This window comes from Cephus cinctus, unplaced genomic scaffold (assembly GCF_000341935.2).
Source record: "Cephus cinctus unplaced genomic scaffold, Ccin1 Ccin1_scaffold1111, whole genome shotgun sequence".
Classification (NCBI taxonomy): Eukaryota; Metazoa; Arthropoda; class Insecta; order Hymenoptera; family Cephidae; genus Cephus; species Cephus cinctus.
The window spans coordinates 168,507-191,312 of record NW_014333620.1 but is presented as its reverse complement, the minus strand read 5'-3'; the positions used below and the strand labels follow the sequence as shown (position 1 = coordinate 191,312).

The window sequence follows — 22,806 nt, the reverse complement described above, 5'->3', positions numbered from 1 at the left end:
TACCATTCGGTAAGCAGGACTTATATATTTCCTGGTTGCTTTTCTGGTCAGGGCATAGACTCGTGCGTGATTTCATTTATAACTAGACACGCTGTTTTTGCAGTCCAATACGAATGCGATCCCTGGCAAGATACCAGTGCTTCCTCCGGGATCTTCACTACTGTTCACTACGTAGTAGAATCGTGCGGCACCACCTCGTAGGATCAATTTAGAATCGGGTTAAAGACAAATTTGCGAATCATCCTGCTCAAGAAATACGTACTTGCTATACGTCGGTATTGGCAAGTGTTTAAAGGGTAGAAGGTGGATAGGTATATCGTCAGAGGGTGGAAGACGTAGATACAGATGGAGATAAATGCACATAGGGCGGAAGTGAGAGAGAGCTCATGAAAACGAGAGAAGAATAGTCCAAAAGGAGAGAAAGAGAGAGAAAAAGAAAAGTTGACTCGTTGCAAATGGCAGGCGTGTGACATCGTCCACTTGTTTTCGTGACATAACAAAGGGAAAAAGGAGCTTTTTGAAGATCTTGTTTGGCCTCAAGTGTTCGGGAAGGTATTGTGCCAGTGTACGAGATTGTGAAAAGATATCACAGGAGAGATACAATGGCTAAATTAGTGGATATATGGCGCGGTGAAAACCCGGCCAGTTTGACGCGAAGGCAAATGCCGTTGATCATCGATGAAAATTTAACGGTGAGTTTGAACACCCTAAGACTATTACCATTTGACGATGACATCGGAAGCTTCAATAATTACAACTTGACGCCAATTACGTAACTGCCCTGTGAACGATTTACCGACTTAACCTAAACGATTGCCCTGGTTGTTCATGTTTGCCCCAAACCAATCTAGACGTTCGAGCTTTCTAGCTACTTAGCCAGATTTTCATAGATTTTCGTATTTATAAATAAAACCGAATACTGTGTGTTGTTTATTTCTTACATGGATCCTGGTACTTCAATGCTGAAGTATATCAGACCTACATTGTGGATTTTAGGTTCATGTTAATTTAGAATGGTTGACAGAACACAGGGTAGTTTTATCACTTATGGTAATGCATATCAGAGTCAAATCTTGTGAAGATATAAACTTCCATTTGCTTTTTCTCCAGTTATTTGTAAAAATATACTTCTCGATTAAGATGTAACTAAATTATCTAGTGTATTCTTTGTTGCACCATGGAAGATGTTATTTAGAATTTATAAAGATAAAACTATATTTGGTCACATGAGAAATATGATTTTCAAGATGTCAAGCTGTCACTTTATACTTGAATTGCTTATAGGAATTTAGACTACTTATTTGTATAGGATGCCGTTGTAGACTGATTTAATGCTATCCCTTAAATGTACTGAGCCAGAGGGTACTATAATATATGGTGTATCGTAATTACAGAATATCAATGCTGTTGACTATGTTTCAAGGTTTGACTCATATATTAGATTAGAAAGGTTGTTGCTTCGATTGGTTGTGCAGTTTATGGCATGCTATACACTTACATACACTAATGCTTTTCTTGAACATGGTTTTTCCAATCAAGTTGACAGCCTATGATAATAAATTGAAGATTAAGTTAAAAGAGACACATTTATGTCATGGTTGCAAAATACATACTAAAGGAGAGTCTAGTCTTTCACATTGAAATGCTAATCAAACATAGCAAAATGAGTACTGAATCTAGAATCACCTTAATGTCTGTATTCATCCTATTTAAATACAGATGATTATGGACGTGAACGGCTTAGGAGCTGTTTGCGACAGCCCTCTTGTTCGGGGAAAGCAGTTAGATGAATTTACCAGGAAGTTAAACATGCTCACTAAAGACGAAGTCAAGGCATCCTTCGAAGTTACTTGCAAGGATATGCTTTCGATTCTTGGTCAGGCCGTGCCATGTGTTGGATGTAGAAGGAGGTATGACAAAGCAATAATTATTACAGACCTCATATAATTATTCCTATATAAACGCTACCATAAATACTTTACATGTTCAGCGTGGAAAGACTATTCTACGACCTCATGAAATCTGGTCATCCTGCACTGGATCCATTAGTCATTACACCAGAGGGTTTACTCACTATTAAAAATGAAGTTCTGGAATCACCCCAGTTACTTTGTACCATGCTACAGGGTCACAGGTAAATAGTCTTAGAAATTGAATGGAGAATTTATCAATCAAGAATTCTAGATTTATATTAGCTTAATTAATCAATCATGTATCAATTTGTTGCAGCGCTCGATTAAATAGTCTGGTGGATCGACAGCCAAGGAGTAAAAAGTCTCGTAGATGTGCATTGCATTCCTTGGAGGTTCAACGTATGAGACCTCCTCCAGGTGCATGGAGGGAGGTATGGGACTGTATGAAACCACCTTGTCGTCAAGAATTAACGTTAGTTGAAACGGATACCTTGGACGCCACCTTAGACACTTACCTTCGCAAGCACAGGTAACTCTTAGACATTCTTCTGATCTGTCAGAAACAAATTTTTCTTATTTGACGAATTTCTCATTCTCTATTTCCTTATAGATTTTGTGGAGAATGCCGTACCAAAGTGCTGCTAGCTTCATCACTTCTAACAACAGAACCAGATCCTAGAACAGAAAAAGGATACGTAGCTTCTTTGTATAATGGAATAAAACGATGCATACCTGAACGACACGTACACTTACCAACTAATACTGAGTATATCAGTACGATAATTGGGCGAGCTCAGCCGGAACTAATGGGCAGGTATAAATTCAAATTTTGTATAAAATTATACATCGTTTCAATCATTAAGAGAATGTGAATATAAAAATAATTTCTCACTAGGGAACGCCATGCCAAAACTTTAGAAATAGCTCAGGAGGAAGTTCTTATATGTTTGGGAATCTGCGTGGCGGAACGTCTGCATCGTGTTCATCGGCGCCTCAGAGAAGAAGAAACTGTATGCGAAGTATTGGCAGCAGTTGCTGTGGATGCTCTTTCACGAAATTTCCAGGTAAACTATAAAATTAAAGAATCCATCTATAATACAAATAATTATTAAGATCAATATACTAATTCTTATCCTCTGCACAGATGGCTGTCGAGGTAAAGCAAGGAATCACTCAATTAGAATTACTTTACGAGGAACTGACCAGAGAGGAGATAGCCAAACAACAAAGACGTGAGAAGTTGCGTCTGAAACGTAAGAAGAAGAAAGAACGTCGTTATGAGACTGAAGAAAAGGAGAATACCTGCGAGGTAATTGTTTGCTTACAGTCAATACAAAACAGTGCATCCTCTATAATATTTACAATGAAAATATAAACGGCATTAATACGACAGTGTTCTGACGAGAGAAATGGTGATGGTGGAAATAGCGAAGTGTCTTGTGTTTGCATGGAGTCAAAGCCAACAACGCAGAACATCGACCGACATAAGGTAACAATCATATTTCTTATTCGTCATCAACCTCACTATAATACCTGTTTAACAGAATAACAGTAGTATAGTCACTAGAGACTCATTATCATTGACGTAGTATAAAGAACGAACAAATTTAAATCGTATTCCTTACAGTTGCAAGTATTAGATCCAAAAAATAAAGGACCACCAACGTGTAAGTGTCCAGATTGTATGAAAAAGTCGAAGGGGTCAAGTAAAGCCCAAGTGCAGACGTCAACGACATTCCTAAATTCGAAAAAGTCCTCTATGGTCACTCAAAAAAGTCCGGCCAAGAAAAATAACACTGTATCAAAACCAAAAAGCACGACAAACTGTCAGCCGGATAAGGAAGAGAGTAATGTTTATAGTAAAATGGTTCGTTCTGAAGTTGTAGAGCCGTGCGAAAGGTGTAAGGTAAGGATGACTTGATTCTATTGTAATGTATAATGTTCACTTGGTTTTCATTGTGATGGTTATTCTTGGAACCTTAGGAATTCCTTGAGAAAGGAAAGGACGGTAATTGGCGTGTTCGTGAAATTTGCAAGGATCCAACCGATGAGGAGATTGCGGATGCTTGGATGGGTAGACCTAGTAAAAGATTCACCATGTGGATGGAAATGAAAAAACGATATGAAATGTCAACGTGCTATGGAATAAATAGTCGTTCGTCTAGTGAACAGTCATCCCAGGACTGTGGTTACTCTTCGGAGCACAATATTAGTAGCTCCTCGCTTCCAAGTACACCGGAAGGTTCAGAAGTGGCTTGTAGCGAAGGATGCTGTAATCACGAGGGTGACTGTCATGATGCAAGATCAACGGATAAGCTTGTCCATTCCAACTCTAGTATCTCGTTGTTAAGGGAACGTGGTGGAGGCCTTACTCTTATGCAAATGTTAGAAGTGAGTATCAGGAGCTTTTTAATCCATAGCTCATGAGACTAAACTGTCAATTCTCTTATATTCATTAGCAGGACTCGTATTCCTCGGAAGACGAAGGGAAGGAAAGTTATATCCCAGCTGAGGAGGTTCTTGAATTCAAGTCCCAAATGCGTCAAGTCCTGGAGAAGAGACAGGAACTTCGGCAGACCCTAAGAAACCGCTTTGCGATGCTTTGCAGCCATCATAAGCCCTTCACCATTCCTCACTAAGAATTCCTATTAGGTACAGTTACTTATTAGGATACATTTTCTTTTTTTTTTTACGTTCATTTACTGCCAGTAGAGACACGAATGAATACGACAGATGTATTTTGGATAATTATTGTCGTAACAGACTAAATTGTGTTCTACTAAATCTGTTGGGACTGTTGGCTCACTGAAATATGATTTATTTATGGATGAGAAAAACTGATACAATAAATCGGTAATGCATTCAAAAAACAAAACAAAAATTCCAAGGTGGAAAGAGCACATAAAACACCTTTTGAATTCTGTTATTTTCGACGGTGCGAATTGCGTTCAAGAAAATAAAAGACGAATAACCGTCATTTTTCGAAAGCCCATATTTTACTAATAATTAGTTCTCGTTAGTGCGCTCGAAGATTATTCGAGATTTTTTTGGGACAAACGCCGGCGGTGAGCTTGCCTGAATGATTTTATATGTGGGTCATCAGGATTATATTTTTGGAGTATTTTATTTTCTTGAAATCTGATGTCGATGCTCTGCCGACGGTTGCTCCGATTGCAAGATGGTGATAAGATGGCTGCATATTATCGCTATTGTAACGATAGTAAAAAATTGAATGATTATTGAAGATTTAATATAAAATAAATGTTGCATTCCAATCTACAATTTATTACTTTTGTCCTTATACCTTAAGCAACTCGTATATAGGACTTGTAAAAAATATATATAGATTCTAAATGATAGATTACAATATAACATGTTTTATACATATATTTTTTATACATACAAACCTCTACGTATGATATTGCTTATAAATGCTTGGACTAGTATCGAGGCTGTTTTCCAGATTGTATCCAGATTATTTTTAGGCATAGTTGGTTGTTCTTTAAATTGTCACTCAAATGCATCATTATTCTGTAGTAGTTAGCTAATATATTGAGCAATGCACAGTGATGCATTTGTGCCACCAAAGCCAAATGCATTCTTCAGAGCCACACGTCTTGGGGTGGTATGCCATTCTTGCTTGACGTGAGGAGCAAAATTAAGATCTGTAGTTGAATCTAGCTCGTTTAGATTAATCGTGGGTGGTATTATACCCTCTTTTATTGCCATGACAGTAAATGCGGATTCCAGGTTACCTGCTGCGCCTAATAAATGACCGTGCGCAGCTTTAGTGCTGGAGACCGTTACGTTCTTACTGTGCTCGCCAAAGAAGGACTGGATAGCTTTTAATTCTATGGCATCTCCCAGGGGAGTGGAAGTCGCATGTGCGTTAACGTACGTAATTTCACCCGGGTCAATCCCAGCATCCTTAAGTGCTCTGTCCATAGCTAACAGTGCTCCAGTACCGTCTTCACTCGGTGCTGTCAGATGAGTAGCATCACCAGAAAGTCCGTATCCTAGTACCTCAGCATATATTGGAGCTTTGCGCTCCAGGGCGTGAGTTAATTCCTCCAGGACTAATACGGCAGATCCTTCACCCATTACAAAGCCGTCACGGTCTTTATCGAAGGGTCGAGATGCCTCTTGGGGAAAGTCGTTTCTTGAAGTACTCAGGGCGCGAAGACGACAGAAGGCTGCTATGGCTAGTGGACTTATACAAGCTTCTGCTCCACCGCATATCATCACATTAGTTTCTCCACCACGTACGAATCGGAATGCATCTCCTGTCAAGATTCTTCTATGTTAATTTTATTTTTAGGAAGGCGTTAGTTTGGAATGTAATAAAATTACCTATTGAATGCACTCCTGTTGCACAGGCAGTAGATACTGAGTGATTAGGACCACGGAAACCATATTTGATGCTTATTTGTCCTGCTGCCATGTTTGGGAGTATTCTTGGTATGAAGAATGGACTGACTTTACTATATCCTCTTTGCAGGGCTTCGTTGGTATTGCAAACGTCTACCAAGTCTATCATTCCTATCCCAACTGCTACCCCTGTGTCCCGTTTGTCATCCTCATTCTCTGGTTTCCAATTCGCGTCAGATAGTGCTTCTTCTGAGGCTACTAGTGCATAAGCTGTTGCGGGACACATTGAGCGAATTTCACTCTTTGAAAATTTTGCTTCGATATTCAATTGATATGGTTTATCTCCCTTGGGTACTACGGCACCTTTGATATACAAAGATTAATACATTTATTATGTATATAAAATGCTCTTTATTACGGTAAATAGGAAGTACAAAGCCTACCAATTTTACATGGCAGTTTCTCATAGCCTGGTTCATCCAATTTGATGACACCAGACTTGCCTTCGATGAGAGCTTCCCAGGCATATCGAAGACCAACTCCTAGAGGACACACGACTCCAATACCTGTAACTACTACTCGACGTCTGGGTCTGACTGTATTTGTAAATGAACGACCAAGGAGATAACATTGACTCCACATTTGTACGTATTTTTATCAGAGATGCACCATTTGTAGGTTATATCACGCCGAAAAGATTACCGGCTTACTGAGCGAGAATGAGATTAGAATGATCATTAATAGATAAGAAAATTCAAGTAAACTTTTTACTAGACCGAATGTAGTACACGAAAAGTGTCGTAATATTTCGTATAGACTTAATTACTCCAAATTAGTCTATTATATATAAATTATGATCTCCATATCACCACATGTCATGGTTGAAGTTGTGGATACTAAATAATTGTGTTCCTGTATATAACATATACCAATATTTATTAAGCGATTGAATCGCATACTTGGATACTCTTGATTAACACACATGTACAATTAAATTATTTGGTCACTTGTTAAACATTTGTGCAAGTTTCTTCTTTTCAACTTGTTCTTTTTCTTTTATGGCCACAGCAAAGGAATGCAATTCCTTTTCAACAACAGTATTTAACGAAGGATCCAACTCTGCAGCTCGTTTCAGATCCCTTGTAGCTTCTACTTCATTCCACACTGCAATATGTGCTTTACCTCTTCGATATAAGGCCTTTACATTACCTATTGAAAGCATGTAAATAATTCTGTGAAAATATATTTTCATTGTATTTTAATAATACCTGGATCACTCTTAAGTACTGTCGTACAGTGCTCAATCACGTCGTAATATTCTTTATTCAACAATTTGCACTGTGCATAATTAAGAAGTATAGGAATTTTCATTTCATTTAGTGCTAACCAATCTTCATCATTTGGTTTTTCCCTGAAGTAAGATTCAATGAGTAATGTTACAGTAAATATATTCTTAGAATAAACTTACATAAGCATTAATTGTTCTAACATTCCAATTGCTGTTGCATATGAATCAGATGCAGCCTGGTAGTCCTTTTTCTTAAATAAAGAATTTCCCTTCTCTCTTAATTTTGGAATACTTTTCAATTTCTCCTCCTCTGTCATTTGCCATGTTTCTTTCTCGTACTCATTAGGTGACACTACTTCAAGTAGTTCTGAAAAGGTATATTATTGATAACTAAAAATTATGTATCAAGTATTATAAGCTGTCTTTACCTATAGTAAATTCTAAATCCTGTGGATTCGTAATGAGATCATTTAAGTCATCATATCCAATGCCCTCATTTTGAAGAGTCACACCACAACAATGATGATTTCTCTTTTCAGAAGCTGGTTTACCGACTTCTCTTAGTGTCTTTGACACAAAGGGATATGCCGTGACTAGCTACACCAGTGACAATTATGACAATGCAACTTCAACTCATTATTAAAATTAATTACTGTCTTTATTTATAGCATTCATAAGCTTACATGTAACATTGCAAAGTACTTACACTTTTATTAACTCTAAAACGTGCAACTTCATTTAATGCCATTTTCTGAACAATTACTTCCCATATCTCTAGCTTAAATTTTTTCCCCAGAACCAGCTCCATGGGTTTCCCCATCGTTCTACTGTCATCTATCAATGTTTTGTCTGGGTCGCATTTTGTTGTTCTAAAGTGAAAAACAACCTAAAATAATGACTATATGTTATTATCAAATACAATAATCACATTAATGTCTATTGTAGTTAAAAGTAAGCATAATAATAAATAATAAAATTTAACAATAGATTAAATAAATTAGTGTTCCTACTTTTGTGCCAGGTACAAAAGAAACCGCCTTTGTTCCTGTATGAACAACAGATTTTACAACAGACTCCTTAGGTTCCATCGCAATTATCTAAAATCCTTTAGCATTAAAATTAAAGTAAACAGAATAATCCAAGAATTACGATAACAGTTCAAACACGCGTAGCTTGGTTTCATCAGCTGATCACTTTCTGCAACCTATCAAATATTATCTTAAACGGAACTTGTCCAGTTGGATCTGTAGATACCATTGAATTTTCTAATGCTCTTTCTTGCTATGAAATTATATTTCAAGTAGAGTGATAAATATAATTATTGCTCATAGCCCAGTGCAGATTACGTATAACCTTTGAAGGACATCATTCGATGGGATACACAGTTTACATCAATTTGCACAATTAATGCAATACTGAATCTAGATGATATAATTTACTTATAGTACGTATAATACTCATTACTCCACATTGATAAATTTAATTGATTTTACATTTATACGTATTCATCGAATCATTTACTACACTATTTCCTGTCTGCAGGTGACCCCTGATTCCGGAATTGAAAGACAGTGACTAGACACATTTACGCGTGCCTAAAATTGAGTATTTCGAGTATTTCAAACATATTTCAAAACCAGATAACAATTATTAACTTTGACATAACTCATATCAATCGATTTTACTTGCACTTAACTCCATAACTGTAAAAGTACTGTTCACAAGGCAAATGAGTGCACCGGCGTCAGAATCAAATGGCATTATGGGCCATAAGAACGATGGTAACAATATATTATATCTAATCCAAATTTTGTGTAAGACTTTTTACTGTATGGCTATATTTTAAAGATGTACTTTCAGGTTTCAAAGAAGAACAGATACCAGTACCATGGGGTCACATTAGTGGTCAGTAAAAAATATTTGCATTAAGTTTTAGATAGTCATAGATTCAATATAATTTGTGTAGTATACTTTTAATTTATTGTGCCATAATTAACGGCAAATTACAATGACAACTGTAGGCAAATGGTGGGGTCCAACTGATGTACAGCCTATAGTGGCATTGCATGGATGGCAAGATAACGCAGGAACTTTTGATTGTCTGGCTCCGTTAATATCAGAAGAAGCAATTTTGTGCATTGACTTGCCTGGTCATGGCTATTCTTCACATCATCCTGAGGGACAGTTCTATTATGTTTTTTGGGATGGTGTTATCGTCCTGCGTAGACTTGTTAAGCATTACAAGTGGGACAAGGTTAGACAGCGAGTTTCAGTTATACAACGATTTACCTACTTCTGTTTTAGTTATCCAGCATTTTTCTTATATATATAGAATATTTACTATTTTAATATTTTATTCCTACAATTCTCCTACCCTCTGCTTTGACAGTTTTCTTTTTATATTAATTTTTTACTTATGTGGGGTTGATTGCTTTGCAGAAAAAGGTTGACTGTTACAGAAATCGTTCATATCTTTAGATTTGCGTGTATAATAAAAATTTTAGGCAAATCATTCTTCTATTATGCAGCACTATTTCAGTCTGACATGAAACACTGTATAATGTAACAGTTTTTATGTTATAAAATCATTTTGCAAGATCGTTGTATAACTAATGTTACCTTGTGGTGTTGAATAACTCAGCTGTGACTTTGTTTCAATCAATTAAGAGCCTAGTAAAATTAATTCTTTTGTAACGTTCTTTGAATTACCTGCAGGCAAATGGTGGGGTCCGAAAGGGATTCAACCTATAATCGCATTACATGGCCGAGAAGATAATGCAAGCACTTTTGATAAATTGATGCCATTGATACCTGATGATATTTCAATACTTTGTCTCGACTTACCTGGACATGGCTTTTCCTCTCACTGTTCTGAGGGCCATTACTATTTTGTCCACTGGGAAGGCTTAATGCTTCTCCGTAGAATCATTAAATATTTCAAATGGAACAAGGTTAGAGAGTAGTTAACATTTTCTGTGACATTGAAATTCAGAGTTTTGAAGATTCCCTAACTTTATATATAACATTTAATCAAATTCTAACTGTGAAGCATAAATGAAAGGATTTAAATAATTGTAGGTAGGGTATTGTTGTTCTTAAGTAACAGTCATCCTTTCCAATGATAGCAAAAATAATTCCTTTGTTTCTTTGCCACATCACTAACTATAAATATTATATTGCAATCATTTTATCACAAGTTCTGCTCATATAGGTAAAACTTATGGGTCATTCCCTTGGCGGAGCAATTTCATTCCTCTATGCAGCTGCATATCCAGATGAAGTTGAGTTTCTGATCTGCCTCGACATAGCCAGTCCTAATGTGAGAAACATAACGCACATTGCAAATATAACTGGAGATCATATCGATAGATATCTTAAATATGAATGCCTTACACCGGAAAGTATCCCTTGCTACGAGTATGATGAAATGATTAATATAGTCCTGGAGGCCTATAAGGGAGATATCACTAGAGAAAGTGCAGAAATTCTCATGAGGCGTGGTATGCAACCAGCGTCTAAGCCAGGGTTCTACCATTTCTCCAGGGATCCACGACTAAAGGTAATTTCTAATATTAATATCTCTAACAACGGTATCTTTAATGTATAATTCATCTTCTAGGTTTCCATGCTGGGTATGCTGTCCATGGACCTGGTGATGGCGTTTGCAGCGCGCATCAAATGTAATTACCTGAATATCCGTGCTGTTCCTGGATATCCGTTGGAGCAGCCTGAGAATTATGATAAGGTCATGAACCAGATAAAACTGGGAGCTAAAAAATTCGTCTACAAGCACGTGGAGGGCTCTCACCACGTCCATCTAAATAATCCAGAGAGGATCGCACCAATAATTCAAGAGTTCCTCAGCACTTTATAACAGTACAGTTATAGTTAGAAATTATATTACGATTCTATCGCGTAAAATAATAGGTGACATGATACTACTTAATTAATTAATGATTGGGTTTCTATAGACTTCCATGCAACATTGGCTGTAGATCAGCGTAGAGGTGCATTGATTATCTAGTTAATTAAATTATTTATTTCCAATTTATGCCTGAACAGCACCACCTACCTATTCGAATTCTAAAGAATTCCATAAAATTAGAACATAAGCGAAGAGGAATCTGAACTACTTTATATTCCAAGTCCCGTGGTCCAAAAATGAATGCCTGTTTGTTCGTTTCATATTAGTTTGATTTTGAGATTGAAATCAAAAAGCTAGAGGCTTTACTCTTTCCTTTTATTTTAGGCATATTTATTATAATAAAATGATTTAAAACATGTACAGCAGTATATACCATGCATACAGTAAAATAATTTTTATGAGTATTCTCCTGCCATACGTACGCTTCTAACAAATAAAATATAATTCATAAATAATTGGCCATTTATTCATACATATCCCAGTGTCCAGTTTTTTATACTTAGAACTCATACCGGTTTATGCTTATGCAACCAAGTGAATGATAACCGTCCTCGAATACTTTGATATCACTTATCAGTTTACCTAGTTGTTTCCATGCGAATAGCCCGATACAATTGTCCATTAAAAATTATTTAACTTCCCTACCATGGCATGCCCTTCCTCCAGCGAAAAATATCTAAACTGTAAAATCTAAATTTGAAGGATAAACTGATATTAGGATTCTATAAGGAACGTTAAACCAACCAATTAAGAAATTTCGCCATTTATAATAATTACGAAAGCTATATGCATCTAGAATAAGTCCCGTTAACGAGAAATATCAAAATTATTGATACAGTTGTTTTTGTAATATGACAATTCAGGGACTAACGAGTCATATATTTACCCAGCTGAATCCAGCTGTGCCACGTAGAAATATTAAATGATTCAATCAAGCGCGGAGAAACGGTCCGGTCGTACCTGGAGAAACTAAAGATCCTCAGTCCTACGTTAATTTCTTACCTCTACGAAAGTGATACGTGTCAGTACTTAATATTGATACAAATACAATATACTTTGTATAAATAGAATTTGATATTTTTTTGACAAAACAAAACTTGCCGCTCTATTCATTAATTGATTGATCTTTATCATATGTAATACTAGATTCTTTGATTGAACATTACAATTCTTCGGCTGTTTACTTCTCCTTCTCTTCTATTGTACTTCAAGTAAAACGGGAATGTCACGTTCTTCAAAGCTATTGGTTTTGGCACACGTTATCATTGTTACTGCTTCTGAAACGTGGTCTTCGTATCGAAGTGAGCGAGCCTTCGTGAAACGGGTATGCAGGCAATAATTACTAGAACGATAGCGTAAGTTACACATGGAAAATGAATATGAATATCATTTGGACAGGTGGAAGCGGTTTGCGCTTGTCTGCACATCCTTCTACAGTGTTTTTGAAGAAGCGTCAATTTCTTAACGTGCTGACTATCCTGTGGTAACCATTGCAACTCTTTGATACAGTCATGTACTAATATTAATGGGTAAGTAGTATAACGACACGTTAATCTCATGGAGATTGCAATCTGATCCATCGATCCAAACGATCAACAAACTTGTCGTTTGTAAGTTTGTTCGTTCGGCTCGAGTTATCATGTTGCCGCGTCAGCTTCGGTACTTGGAAAAATTTTACTACACAGCTGGTATATCTTCGCAAGGTGAAAGTACATTTAAGAAGTTTATACTTGATTTTTTAATCTCATCCGTTTCCGGTATGTTCTTGCCGTATCCACAAGCTCTTGATCTGTAGGGGTGAAGGAAGCTATGGTCCTTAATCTGGCTTTTACAGACTCCAAGTCCTGTAAGTATATGATACTCTTAAATAAATATTAGTGTGAGTATTATTAAAGCTTAGAATAATTTTTAAGAAAACCTGCAAGAGTTGACGATTCCTTTTATGAGCTTCTTCTGGAGTTAACTTGAAATTTGTTGAGTCGCTTTTATCGCGCGATACCTTCTCGCTGATTATTCTCTGCGTTTCATAGCGTGAACTTCTACTGTTGTTCATAATATATTAATATTTTAATTATATTTTCAGTTATTAGAATTAATGATTATTACTGCGAAAATACCATTCCAGTAACTTCTCCTCCAACTCTTGTTGTTGCTTTAAGTAATCTTTGAGAATATTTTGTATTTTTGTATCACGCGAATTCATTTTCCAACAGAAAAGTATATTCGGTTTCTTATTACTCTTGTAACAGCACTAAATGTAATTGAATGTGGTTGGCAGTACACCATTTGTTGCGCTTAGTAACAGTATCGATTTTTCCTACGGAAATACTACGTCAAGCAGTGAGACTTTTAGTGCCTAAGTGAGAAGATTAGCATTATAATTACTGTATAAATGAAATACATTTATTTTTTATATTAATATTGTGTATACAGCTCCGCCGAGCGTCAATAATTATCCTGATAATTATTTAATATATTTATATATATATGTATATATCTATGATACAGTTTAGTACGTTTAATATATCATTATGCTCCTCTGAAATCTCGTTCATCGTACATTGTATCTCAGGAATCAAGAGATTGCGATTGTGACTGTAAAAAAAAAACGGAAAAAATTTATGGTATCAATATCAAATATAAATATATTTATTTTACTTTACCATTATGTAGATATGGCTTGGCAACGATCGTTCTAGAACTTCCGCCAGTCGACCTTTGTTCAATTTATGTTCCTCGTCTACATATGCAAAAGATAAAAGAATGCAAGTTATTTGACTTGAACGTGGCAGTTCTAATTGACACGTGGATAATTAGGAAGTAATAATTTCGTACCGGCAGGAACGGCTAAGAGAAGCTTGGGAAGTGATACCAGCCCGGCAACAAGAGGCCTCATGATCCAATCGATTTTACGTTCATCATTTGGCAGAATACAAATATTAATCTGTAAATATATCATTAAAAATATTTTAAGGTGCGGAATAAAGATATGTTATAACGATTGAAGTCTGACCTGTTTTTGTCCAGCAAAGACAAAGGCATCACTCGGTTCCATAGATAATTGGAGTGTTATAAGGTAATCTGAATGATTTCGAAAAAAATATGAAACACATATAGGCATCCTGACCCAACCGTGAGCTGGTAATTTTGCCTCTAATCCTATCACAGCATCTTCTACCCATAGAGGTGACAGAGTTACACTACTACTAGTTTCCAGACCACTGTCATCATTTGTTCTAATAGACAATAAAATAGTTTAGACTTCTTAAATAAATTTTTGCTGATAAAAGTATGCAGTGTACCTTACCGTTTCCATTTTATTGTATATACACCAGTACTTGTTGGTTGTTCGCTACCTACTTTAGGAACAACGCAGAAAGGCTCTGATGCTGCCTCTCCGTTGGAAAGATTAATACCTTCCAAAATGGATTCCTGTGGTTCTTCATCCTCTTTTTGAATAGAGTCACCCTGGTTTTAATGATTATGAGAAGTAAATAATGTTTGATTATATTTACTGTTTGTACAGTTAACAGTTAATAGACTTACCAATTCGATGGAGGTACTTAGAATAGTAATGGGCCATGGTGAAATACACGTTATGTGAGACATCATTATAAATGGATCATTAATAAAACCCTTTGTTAATGGCTGAAATAATACTGTGTAAAATTGTGTTGTGACTTCGAAAGGTTTCATGACTGAGAATGTGTATATCAATTCCTTGCTGCATTTAACTTGCTCCGTTATGGAATAGTCAACCTATTTATATTAAATGGTTACAATAAATTACATAATACTAACGTTGTGCAAATCATTAAATCATTTGACATACCTTTATAACAAGATTTCTATCCCCAACCTTGTGGGCTTTTACGTAAACAATTTGTTGCACAGAATGATCTTTATCGATACTTGTGAATTCCACAGCGACAGGTGTTTGCTTGCTAGTCATGGTTAGACTTAGTTCAGCTACAAAAATATTAAATTAATCAAATTTCTATTAATTTTAATAACGAGCGAACATACTTGACTGATCACTGCTGCCATCCATTTGGAGTATCCCTGTTAGGACAGCATTAGAAATACTTTCATTACTAGACAGAGTAATGGTAATTGGAAACCATTCGCCAAGCAATGCAGGGCTCTGAGATTTAACATTTATATTAACACTAGATTCCTCTGGTCTTATTTCTGCATTGAGCACTGGTCTAATGGACTCAAAGAGTCCTCTCCTGTAAGTACACAGAACAATAATATTAGTACAACAAAGAGCATGATTCAATTTTATCGTACAACAGTATAATATACCGGAATTGTTGTATCTCAGGATACAAACGTTCCAAAAGATTAGTTTCTCCACCAATTCCAGTGAAGCCCAAAATAACACAGCAGCTAGTATCATTTCCCAAGTACAATGATACCCGACGTATCTGAATTTCACTCCCAACGTCCTGCTGACGTGCTTGAAATTGGCACAGGAATGTTTTAGTTTCATTCGACTGAAATATCAGTGGTTTATTGTTCGCATCGGTAACGGCGAACTCTGAACTGTAGCCTGGACTGTTTACAGTTACAGATAATTTTGAAAACTCCATAATTTCACGGTACAAATTTCTAAAAAACATTTAATATATATCTTACAATTTCTTCAGGATTATGAATGCTTATGGATTATGTGCCTTACGAATTGCTGTAAACGCACCGTATAAATACTTCGACTGTTACCGTAGTATTGACAGTATATTTAGGCTGGGAAAATCTCGCTTTGACTTCAATAAACGTTGCCATATTATCATCAATTGTAAAAACAAAAGGATCATTTTGACTGAGCAAGGACATCCATTTTTCAATTGCTGAAACCTTCTCAGCATCAGGTAAATCAGGTTCTGGATTCGGTGGCTTTTTCTGTTCATAATTAATCAATTAAAATTTCACGACATTCTAGTCTTATTTTAACACTATGAACTATGCACTTGCCTGAAGTATATTGATAATATTAGAACGTATAGCTGATTGATGACTTTCTGATAATACATTAGAAGGTCCTAAGGATTCTAATGCTAGAATGATATAATCTTGTATACTCGCAAAGAGAAAAGCCGCACCCAGCGCCTTCTTAAGCACGTCTGTTAACAAAACCGGCCATCGTTCTCCCCGATAATCCCATAACATGTGCATTAATAATCTGAAGAATTTAATTTTAGAATTGTTACGTTGCGAAAAAAAGTCACGCCGAGAATGCTAATCTTTCCAAATTCCACTTTATACTCTATAAGAGAAGAAGAAAGTTTATACTCACGTTAGTACTTTGCCGTAATCACGAGAATTATAATATTCGTCTGCCATTTGGACAACTGCAAGATAGATTTCGAATAATTAATAAAATGTAAATCAGTATAATTTCTAAATAATAATTACCTAAACGTCTTCGCATCCTAGGACACCGATTAATTTTAAATTGAGATATTGCATTTCCCAGCAAGCCTATAATGATCATCTGGAACAAAGTCAATGGGTTTCAAATTCGTCAAATATTATTTAGACGTATTTTTGTTTGAAATTCAATTTGTACCGAATGATTTACTGTTGTTTTCTCTTTGTATTGTAGAGCTTGTATCGCTAATGTCTCGCGTGTTGTATCTACTTGTTCTTGGTTCAGTTTTCCAGGCCGCCACGGTCGTTGACCATAAAATTCTAATTTCTCACTTCCTGCTAAAGGATCCGGATCAGGATAGCTAGTTACATTCTGAAATTATATAATATAGAATACAGTTAATGATGTAAAAAATTCACATGCAATTCCAATTCCATATACCTTGCAAAGCTCTTCACAAGAAGTTTTTCTATCAGTAGCATGCTGGGCCGCCATATGATAATAGTAACCTGGATGTTGAGTTTGAACAGCCGGAAGTCCTTGTCGAATTGCTTGTTCAAACAATTCAGCAAATGTTGAGAACTGACTGGACATCCATGCATGATGTTCGAACATAAGTTCCTTGGGTCCAGTTCGCAGTTTAAATCTGGTAAAGAATATCGTACAAAGTCAATAAAAATAATTGCTGCTCGGATCAAATGGTTGGTGCGGTTCCTAATAATATATTTACCTGTCGGTATGAGCTCTGAATTGTGCTATTGCATCCTTTGGACAACTCATGTTAAACATAAGTCTACATAGTTTATAATTAATGAAACTCGCCACTGTTTTTATTTCTAATATATCCGTTTCTGTATATCGAATATCGAGTATATTGTTGTATGCTTGTTGATAATGTCTAAAATAGAATTTGAATAATGTGATTTTTTTTATTGAATTCTTTCTTAATTATTACGTACTTGTGGGCAGTTTGCTGATCTTGTTTCAGTTCATTAAGAAAACCCATTTTAAATTGATGACGAACAAAAAGATACTGATGACTTGTTTTATTTAATTGATCACGATGGCCCTTAACAATGCGATATTCGTGATGGTAAAAGTTTTGAGCCAAGTCATAGAAGGCATGCTCTAGTCTGCAAAATAATTGATATATAGGTCTGAAATTAGTTATTTGCTATTGTACAGAAAGTATTATGATACCTTGATGTGTACCGGAGCAGATGATCTTCATGAGGTAGAACATACAAAGATTTAGCTGGTAATTCGCAAGCATTGCAAAGTGCAGTTGCGCGTTCTGTTGTTACAACATCTTCCGAACCTGGTTGCACAGGTTTACTATGTTGCACTAGGACCACTGCAATTTTTGTACTACGACCTTCGAGAGCAGCTCTAAAAGGATACTCAAATTACATATAATATTATTTTAGTGGATTTCTTACTTAGTAATTTAATACCGTAGTGATTGCACACGCGAGGAACACTCAATTTTCTTTTCATTCCATTGAGGATCAATCCAATCGAGGTCATAAAATATGACTACAACCGAAGGTACTTCATTGAGATATTTGTTCATCCAATTTCGCTTCAAGATTCCTTTTAGCTTATACCACTCATAAGAATTTCGCTATTTAAAGCAGAGGAAAGAAAAACTTTTATTTGTCAGAGTAAAATTGGATTCAAATTTATAAGGAGCAAATGACTCTGTGGTAAACCTTTGGTTTGACTGTAGGAAATTCATGAGCATTGTTCAAGAGTTTAAATTGCACTGGTGCACCATCAGGACGACGACTGTTTGTAAATGCATCCCAGATAGCACGGTGAATAGCATTGTTTACAGCATCTAATCCTGTTACTCCGATGAGAGCAAGTGGCTTTGCTGTCAATTCTGGTGGTAGTTCAGCCATGACTGTATCCCTAATAAAAAGATTATTTATTTATGACATAAGATAAATAAACCTGCTAACGTAACTGTCAAGTTAAAAAGTATTCGTAAGACGAAGGTATCATCCCAATCATGCTAGTCACACCTCATCAGGAATAAAGCATTATATTAAAGAATAAGCAGTGTTTTAGGAAAACACTCACTTTCTATAAAAATCTAATGAACGTTCAATATATCATCAAAACACTACACTGATTGGGAATAATAATTAAAACATTTTAATGTGTACTTTGACATATTAGGTTATGTCACTGAAGTTGAAGCAGTACTCAATTTCTCATGGATCTGTTAACCATCCAACGATGAATGCTCATTCACTATTGTTTGTGTCATATATCACGTGACTCATATCTATTGGTGCATTCCTTATGCAGTTACAATAGAAAGCACGCTTACCGATTAGCAGATTCCGATAAACCAGGTGTTGTGATTGGTCAGAATTCAACATTTTACCTATTAAAATAAATGTATTCATTCTACATATTTACAGAGCGAGTAGATACTTCTTCATTTGTATATTCATCTATTAACTTAATTGGACACAGGGATTCATACAATATAGATAAACTTGCATATTTTATTAGCATTTTATTAGATAAAATGTACAATCATTTACTTTAAGTATAAGAAAGCTATATTAGACTAATTCGTTTGACTTTACAATTGAATTAAATTCTTAAAAATATATTAAACAAATCCTCCACTGACTCGAGACAGAACGATAGAGATAGTGAAGAAAATAGAGAAAGAAAATTTCCAAAAGAAGATCGTGTTGCGCGTACGTAACAGATAATGGAAGAAGCCCATCACCATAAATAATAAAGCCACGATCATTCGCGAACGCGCGTGCACCTGGCGAACAATTTCGCGGTACGACAATATCATTTGACCCTCGAGAGAAAGAAGTATATAGAAATAGAAAAAACGAAAAGAAATAGACGTTAGTCACTGGAGGAGATGCTGTTCAGAAATACAAGACCAACCAATAGGATAAATGGTTAGAGATGCATTCCACTCGATAACAGGTAGAGATTTTTGTCATTCATATCTAGACAATTATGTTAATCGTAAAATTATAATTATCCTAAGGAGACTTATGACATGTGATAGTCAGGAGATGGTTCAGCTACGGATTCGGTAGTGAACAAAGGATTCGGGAACTCTGGCGGATGTGGCAGTGGTCCGGCAGTCTTTGGCTGACGTCTATACGCCATAAGCCAGCATGATACAGCAATGGCCACAGCGACCAGCGCCAGAAGTGCTGTGATTACCAATGCTATGATAAAGCCGACCATAGACACGCAAATATCTTCTACACGTTGAGCAGCGGGAGCTGAAAAAAAGAAAACTACGAATGAATATGATTCGTAAATTGATTTGAACGTAACCCAACATAAATTTAAATTTCTCGCCGACGAAGCTTTCGAATCTATCGCAATTACCTTCGGCTGGATCTGCCGTGTATCTCTCCTCCCTTCTTTCCAGAGTATATATAGAATTTGATTGAATAGTAATCTCTTCTCGAAGCTGACCTTCGTATCCATCAGTTACACTCAGAGCAGTGTCGTTAGGATCAGAGTCAACGTCCCTACGCCGACGACCGAAGGCATTGTATCCTCGGCAATTGACCTGGCGAATTAAGAACGTACGTTAGATCAGAGAGTAGATCTTCTTTATGGGGATAGAAAGTATTGATACTGGAAATTAGGATATTTGGTTCTTACAGGTTGACACCGTCCAAAGCACACACGAATGTTACACTGGAATCTGATATTATCACTGCTGGGGAATTTGAAAGCATTGAAAGTAGCCATCAACGATTGAGTTTCAGGATTTTGTTCCCATTCGCCAAATATCGTGGGATCTGTGGCACAGCCGTTTTCATCTGTTACTATATATTCATTTTCCATGTTGTCCTCCATTGTCTTGGCCACACAGTTGCGTGCAAATCCTCCATAAATAGCTGTAAGATATTAGACAATTTTACAAACTATTCTATTTCACAATATTATATGCAACATATTTATAGGATACTCACATGAAGGTTGCACGTCGACCTGCAACATTAGATTATCTCCAATTTCAGCCGAACTGATCTCTTTTCCATTCTGCGTGACGATCTTCATTAGACATTCTGGTGGAGGACCGGTATTGGCAATGGTACCAGCAGTAGTTAACATGGAGACATTGAAGCCCAAGGTCACATTTTGTTCTCCAGTTTGATATATACATTTAATGTGATATGCCTGAGCTTTGTATGTGATGAGTTTAGGATGTTTTTGAATAACCAAAACGAAACTGGCTTGGCCCTGTAGAAGAAGAACAAGTATTAGACTAATTGAAGGTACATTCCCGGAAGGAAAGTAAATCGTAGAGTAGCAATGCACTTACGTTTACATGAATGAGACCACAGCTTCCAAATGCAACCTTAAAGATTTCTGCGCGAGCTACTGAATCTCCTGGTATTGAAACAACGCGCCTACATTGTTCATCCTTACTGTGTCCTTTGACATAAAGAACGCCATTGAAAGCTTGTTCCTGGAGATGAATCTCAACCTGAACTCCATCAGAGAGACAGCTCACGACCATCTCAGGCTTGGGGAAGTCTGTTCTAAGTCTGTTCTTGTCAGCTAAAGAAGAATGACAATGATTACATAACATAGTTTATGCGAATGATTGGTTTATTAATAATTAGTAATGATGAATTTGAACTCACTGCAGTGAGTATAGGCGTCACCGCTGTAACCATTAATGCAAACGCATATAGCTTGATGCTGAGTTGCGTTACAAAGTGCATTAACACCGCAGAGCAATTTAGTACATGGATCTTCGCAAGTACCGCTTGATATCTCGCAATATTTGTTATCAGTACAGTCATCATCGCGCGAGCATTCAATAGTGCCGACTAAAATGTTAAGTTAGCTGGAGTTAGCATATGATGGATGGATTGGCATTATTTTGGCAACGCCTTGTTATTGGATTATACCGTACGTCACATGGTGACAGCCATTACTTATTTTTGCTTGCTGGATGAAAAATGCAAATAAATAAAAAAATAAAATAGAGACTTACGTAGTTTGCAGTTTCCATCAGTATCCAGAATGTAGCCGTGTTCTATAGGACAGACACAGCGTCCGTACTCATCTATAACCATTCCCCTTTCTAGAGCACATTCGCAATATCCATCAGAGGTGATTTTCATTCCAGATTCTTTGCGACAGAGTACGCAGTTGTCATTCTGATCCTTGGCAGTGCCTGGTTGACAGACGCAATTGCCATTGATATCACGTACTTGCCCCTTCTCAATAGCGCAGATGTTTGCTGGGGAACAGGGTGTCATTGACATTAGTTTAACAGACAAGGAGAACAGCAGCTATACAATTTATAAGGATAGTAAGTATCAGGGATAAGTACCTTTGTCACAACGTACTACTGCGTTACCACGGAATCCTGGCAGACAATCACAAATCATTGTTCTTACAGGATTAGTGTCCAGAACCTTGCATTCTGCGTTGATACCACACGGTGCGATCTTGTCGCAAGGATTGATACATTCCCCGTCGAAGCAGGCAGTTTGAGAAGGACATTCAAAGTCTGCTTTGCATCGTGACACAACCTTAGTACACCCTGATTTAGTATCGCCAATGTATCCGATCGGACATGAGCATTCCACAGCATGATTGTCAACGACACATTCTGTCTGTCCAGTGCAAGGATTGAAGTCGCATGGGTTTTCGCACCTGTTGTTAATGCATGCCTTGTTCCTAGGACAATCCGAGCTACTCTTGCATCCTATAAGTACACAAGAAACGCGAGGATTGCCTCCGTAACCTGATGGACATTCACATATGGCTTTGTGATTTATTCCTTGGCAATGTGCGCCCTTTCCGCAATTGGCTAATCCAGGAGAGCAGGCTGGTACGCAATTTTGTTGTAAGCATGCGTGAGTTCCTCTGCATTCACTATCTACTCTGCATCCGACTACTGTAAAGAAGA

General features: G+C 36.6%; 7 protein-coding genes across 16 annotated transcripts in view; 2 read left to right on the top strand and 5 right to left on the bottom strand.

Moving 5' to 3' along the window:
• The first annotated feature begins 106 nt into the window (after nt 1–106).
• LOC107272144 (gametogenetin-binding protein 2-like) lies at nt 107–5,189 on the top strand. Of its 2 annotated transcripts, none has more exons than XM_015748980.2 (11): nt 107–692; nt 1,720–1,910; nt 1,991–2,134; nt 2,230–2,442; nt 2,524–2,727; nt 2,809–2,977; nt 3,058–3,222; nt 3,307–3,402; nt 3,541–3,819; nt 3,897–4,304; nt 4,373–5,189. In XM_015748980.2, exons 1-11 carry the CDS (start codon nt 603–605, stop codon nt 4,550–4,552), a joined length of 2,139 nt encoding a protein of 712 aa, XP_015604466.1. In that variant the 5' UTR covers nt 107–602; the 3' UTR covers nt 4,553–5,189. The 2 variants fall into 2 exon arrangements, with proteins under 2 accessions (XP_015604466.1, XP_015604468.1); XM_015748982.1 differs by having other exon boundaries at nt 603–692; nt 4,376–4,552.
• A 45-nt stretch (nt 5,190–5,234) lies between these two features.
• LOC107272145 (3-oxoacyl-[acyl-carrier-protein] synthase, mitochondrial) lies at nt 5,235–7,036 on the bottom strand. Its single transcript, XM_015748983.1, has 3 exons — nt 6,725–7,036; nt 6,264–6,644; nt 5,235–6,196 (listed from the first exon to the last, which is right to left on the bottom strand). Exons 1-3 carry the CDS (start codon nt 6,921–6,923, stop codon nt 5,454–5,456), a joined length of 1,323 nt encoding a protein of 440 aa, XP_015604469.1. The 5' UTR covers nt 6,924–7,036; the 3' UTR covers nt 5,235–5,453.
• Nucleotides 7,037–7,200: 164 nt separating this feature from the next.
• LOC107272150 (AH receptor-interacting protein) lies at nt 7,201–9,184 on the bottom strand. Of its 3 annotated transcripts, none has more exons than XM_025089437.1 (6): nt 9,063–9,184; nt 8,276–8,455; nt 7,998–8,166; nt 7,750–7,936; nt 7,550–7,692; nt 7,201–7,490 (listed from the first exon to the last, which is right to left on the bottom strand). In XM_025089437.1, the coding sequence occupies exons 2-6, from the start codon at nt 8,387–8,389 to the stop codon at nt 7,285–7,287; spliced, it is 819 nt and encodes a 272-aa protein (XP_024945205.1). In that variant the 5' UTR covers nt 8,390–8,455; nt 9,063–9,184; the 3' UTR covers nt 7,201–7,284. The 3 variants fall into 3 exon arrangements, with proteins under 3 accessions (XP_024945205.1, XP_015604481.1, XP_024945204.1); XM_015748995.2 differs by lacking the exon at nt 9,063–9,184 and adding an exon at nt 8,580–8,973; XM_025089436.1 differs by lacking the exon at nt 9,063–9,184 and adding an exon at nt 8,824–8,961.
• Nucleotides 9,133–11,949, top strand: LOC107272151 (probable serine hydrolase). 2 transcript variants are annotated; one of them, XM_025089438.1, is made up of 5 exons: nt 9,133–9,350; nt 9,430–9,474; nt 10,285–10,520; nt 10,781–11,128; nt 11,189–11,949. In XM_025089438.1, exons 1-5 carry the CDS (start codon nt 9,299–9,301, stop codon nt 11,441–11,443), a joined length of 936 nt encoding a protein of 311 aa, XP_024945206.1. In that variant the 5' UTR covers nt 9,133–9,298; the 3' UTR covers nt 11,444–11,949. The 2 variants fall into 2 exon arrangements, with proteins under 2 accessions (XP_024945206.1, XP_024945207.1); XM_025089439.1 differs by lacking the exon at nt 10,285–10,520 and adding an exon at nt 9,591–9,823 and having other exon boundaries at nt 9,209–9,350.
• On the bottom strand, nt 11,796–13,752 carry LOC107272158. 3 transcript variants are annotated; one of them, XM_015749017.2, is made up of 3 exons: nt 13,612–13,752; nt 13,413–13,536; nt 11,796–13,356 (listed from the first exon to the last, which is right to left on the bottom strand). In XM_015749017.2, exons 1-3 carry the CDS (start codon nt 13,695–13,697, stop codon nt 13,219–13,221), a joined length of 348 nt encoding a protein of 115 aa, XP_015604503.1. In that variant the 5' UTR covers nt 13,698–13,752; the 3' UTR covers nt 11,796–13,218. The 3 variants fall into 3 exon arrangements, with proteins under 3 accessions (XP_015604503.1, XP_015604504.1, XP_024945211.1); XM_015749018.2 differs by having other exon boundaries at nt 11,796–13,338; XM_025089443.1 differs by having other exon boundaries at nt 11,796–13,338; nt 13,458–13,536.
• A 123-nt stretch (nt 13,753–13,875) lies between these two features.
• On the bottom strand, nt 13,876–18,772 carry LOC107272143 (trafficking protein particle complex subunit 11). Its single transcript, XM_025089432.1, has 20 exons — nt 18,581–18,772; nt 18,323–18,492; nt 18,069–18,257; nt 17,828–18,001; nt 17,599–17,766; nt 17,310–17,514; nt 17,067–17,240; nt 16,913–16,991; nt 16,794–16,848; nt 16,472–16,679; nt 16,197–16,399; nt 15,803–16,108; nt 15,521–15,726; nt 15,327–15,463; nt 15,041–15,253; nt 14,802–14,962; nt 14,508–14,730; nt 14,330–14,438; nt 14,158–14,234; nt 13,876–14,089 (listed from the first exon to the last, which is right to left on the bottom strand). The coding sequence occupies exons 1-20, from the start codon at nt 18,770–18,772 to the stop codon at nt 14,063–14,065; spliced, it is 3,276 nt and encodes a 1,091-aa protein (XP_024945200.1). The 3' UTR covers nt 13,876–14,062.
• Nucleotides 18,773–19,381: 609 nt separating this feature from the next.
• Nucleotides 19,382–22,806, bottom strand: part of LOC107272159 — a 97,471-nt gene continuing 94,046 nt past the window's right edge. For 2 of the 4 annotated variants that reach the window (XM_015749022.2, XM_025089459.1), the window contains 8 exons: nt 22,225–22,794; nt 21,883–22,131; nt 21,527–21,715; nt 21,202–21,440; nt 20,849–21,119; nt 20,535–20,773; nt 20,253–20,439; nt 19,905–20,143 (listed from right to left, as the gene is read on the bottom strand). In XM_015749022.2, the coding sequence (XP_015604508.1) occupies nt 19,905–20,143; nt 20,253–20,439; nt 20,535–20,773; nt 20,849–21,119; nt 21,202–21,440; nt 21,527–21,715; nt 21,883–22,131; nt 22,225–22,794 (2,183 nt within the window). Of the gene's footprint in view, nt 20,144–20,252; nt 20,440–20,534; nt 20,774–20,848; nt 21,120–21,201; nt 21,441–21,526; nt 21,716–21,882; nt 22,132–22,224; nt 22,795–22,806 lie in introns of all 4 variants that reach the window. The other 2 variants (XM_015749020.2, XM_025089458.1) reach the window with 2 other exon arrangements.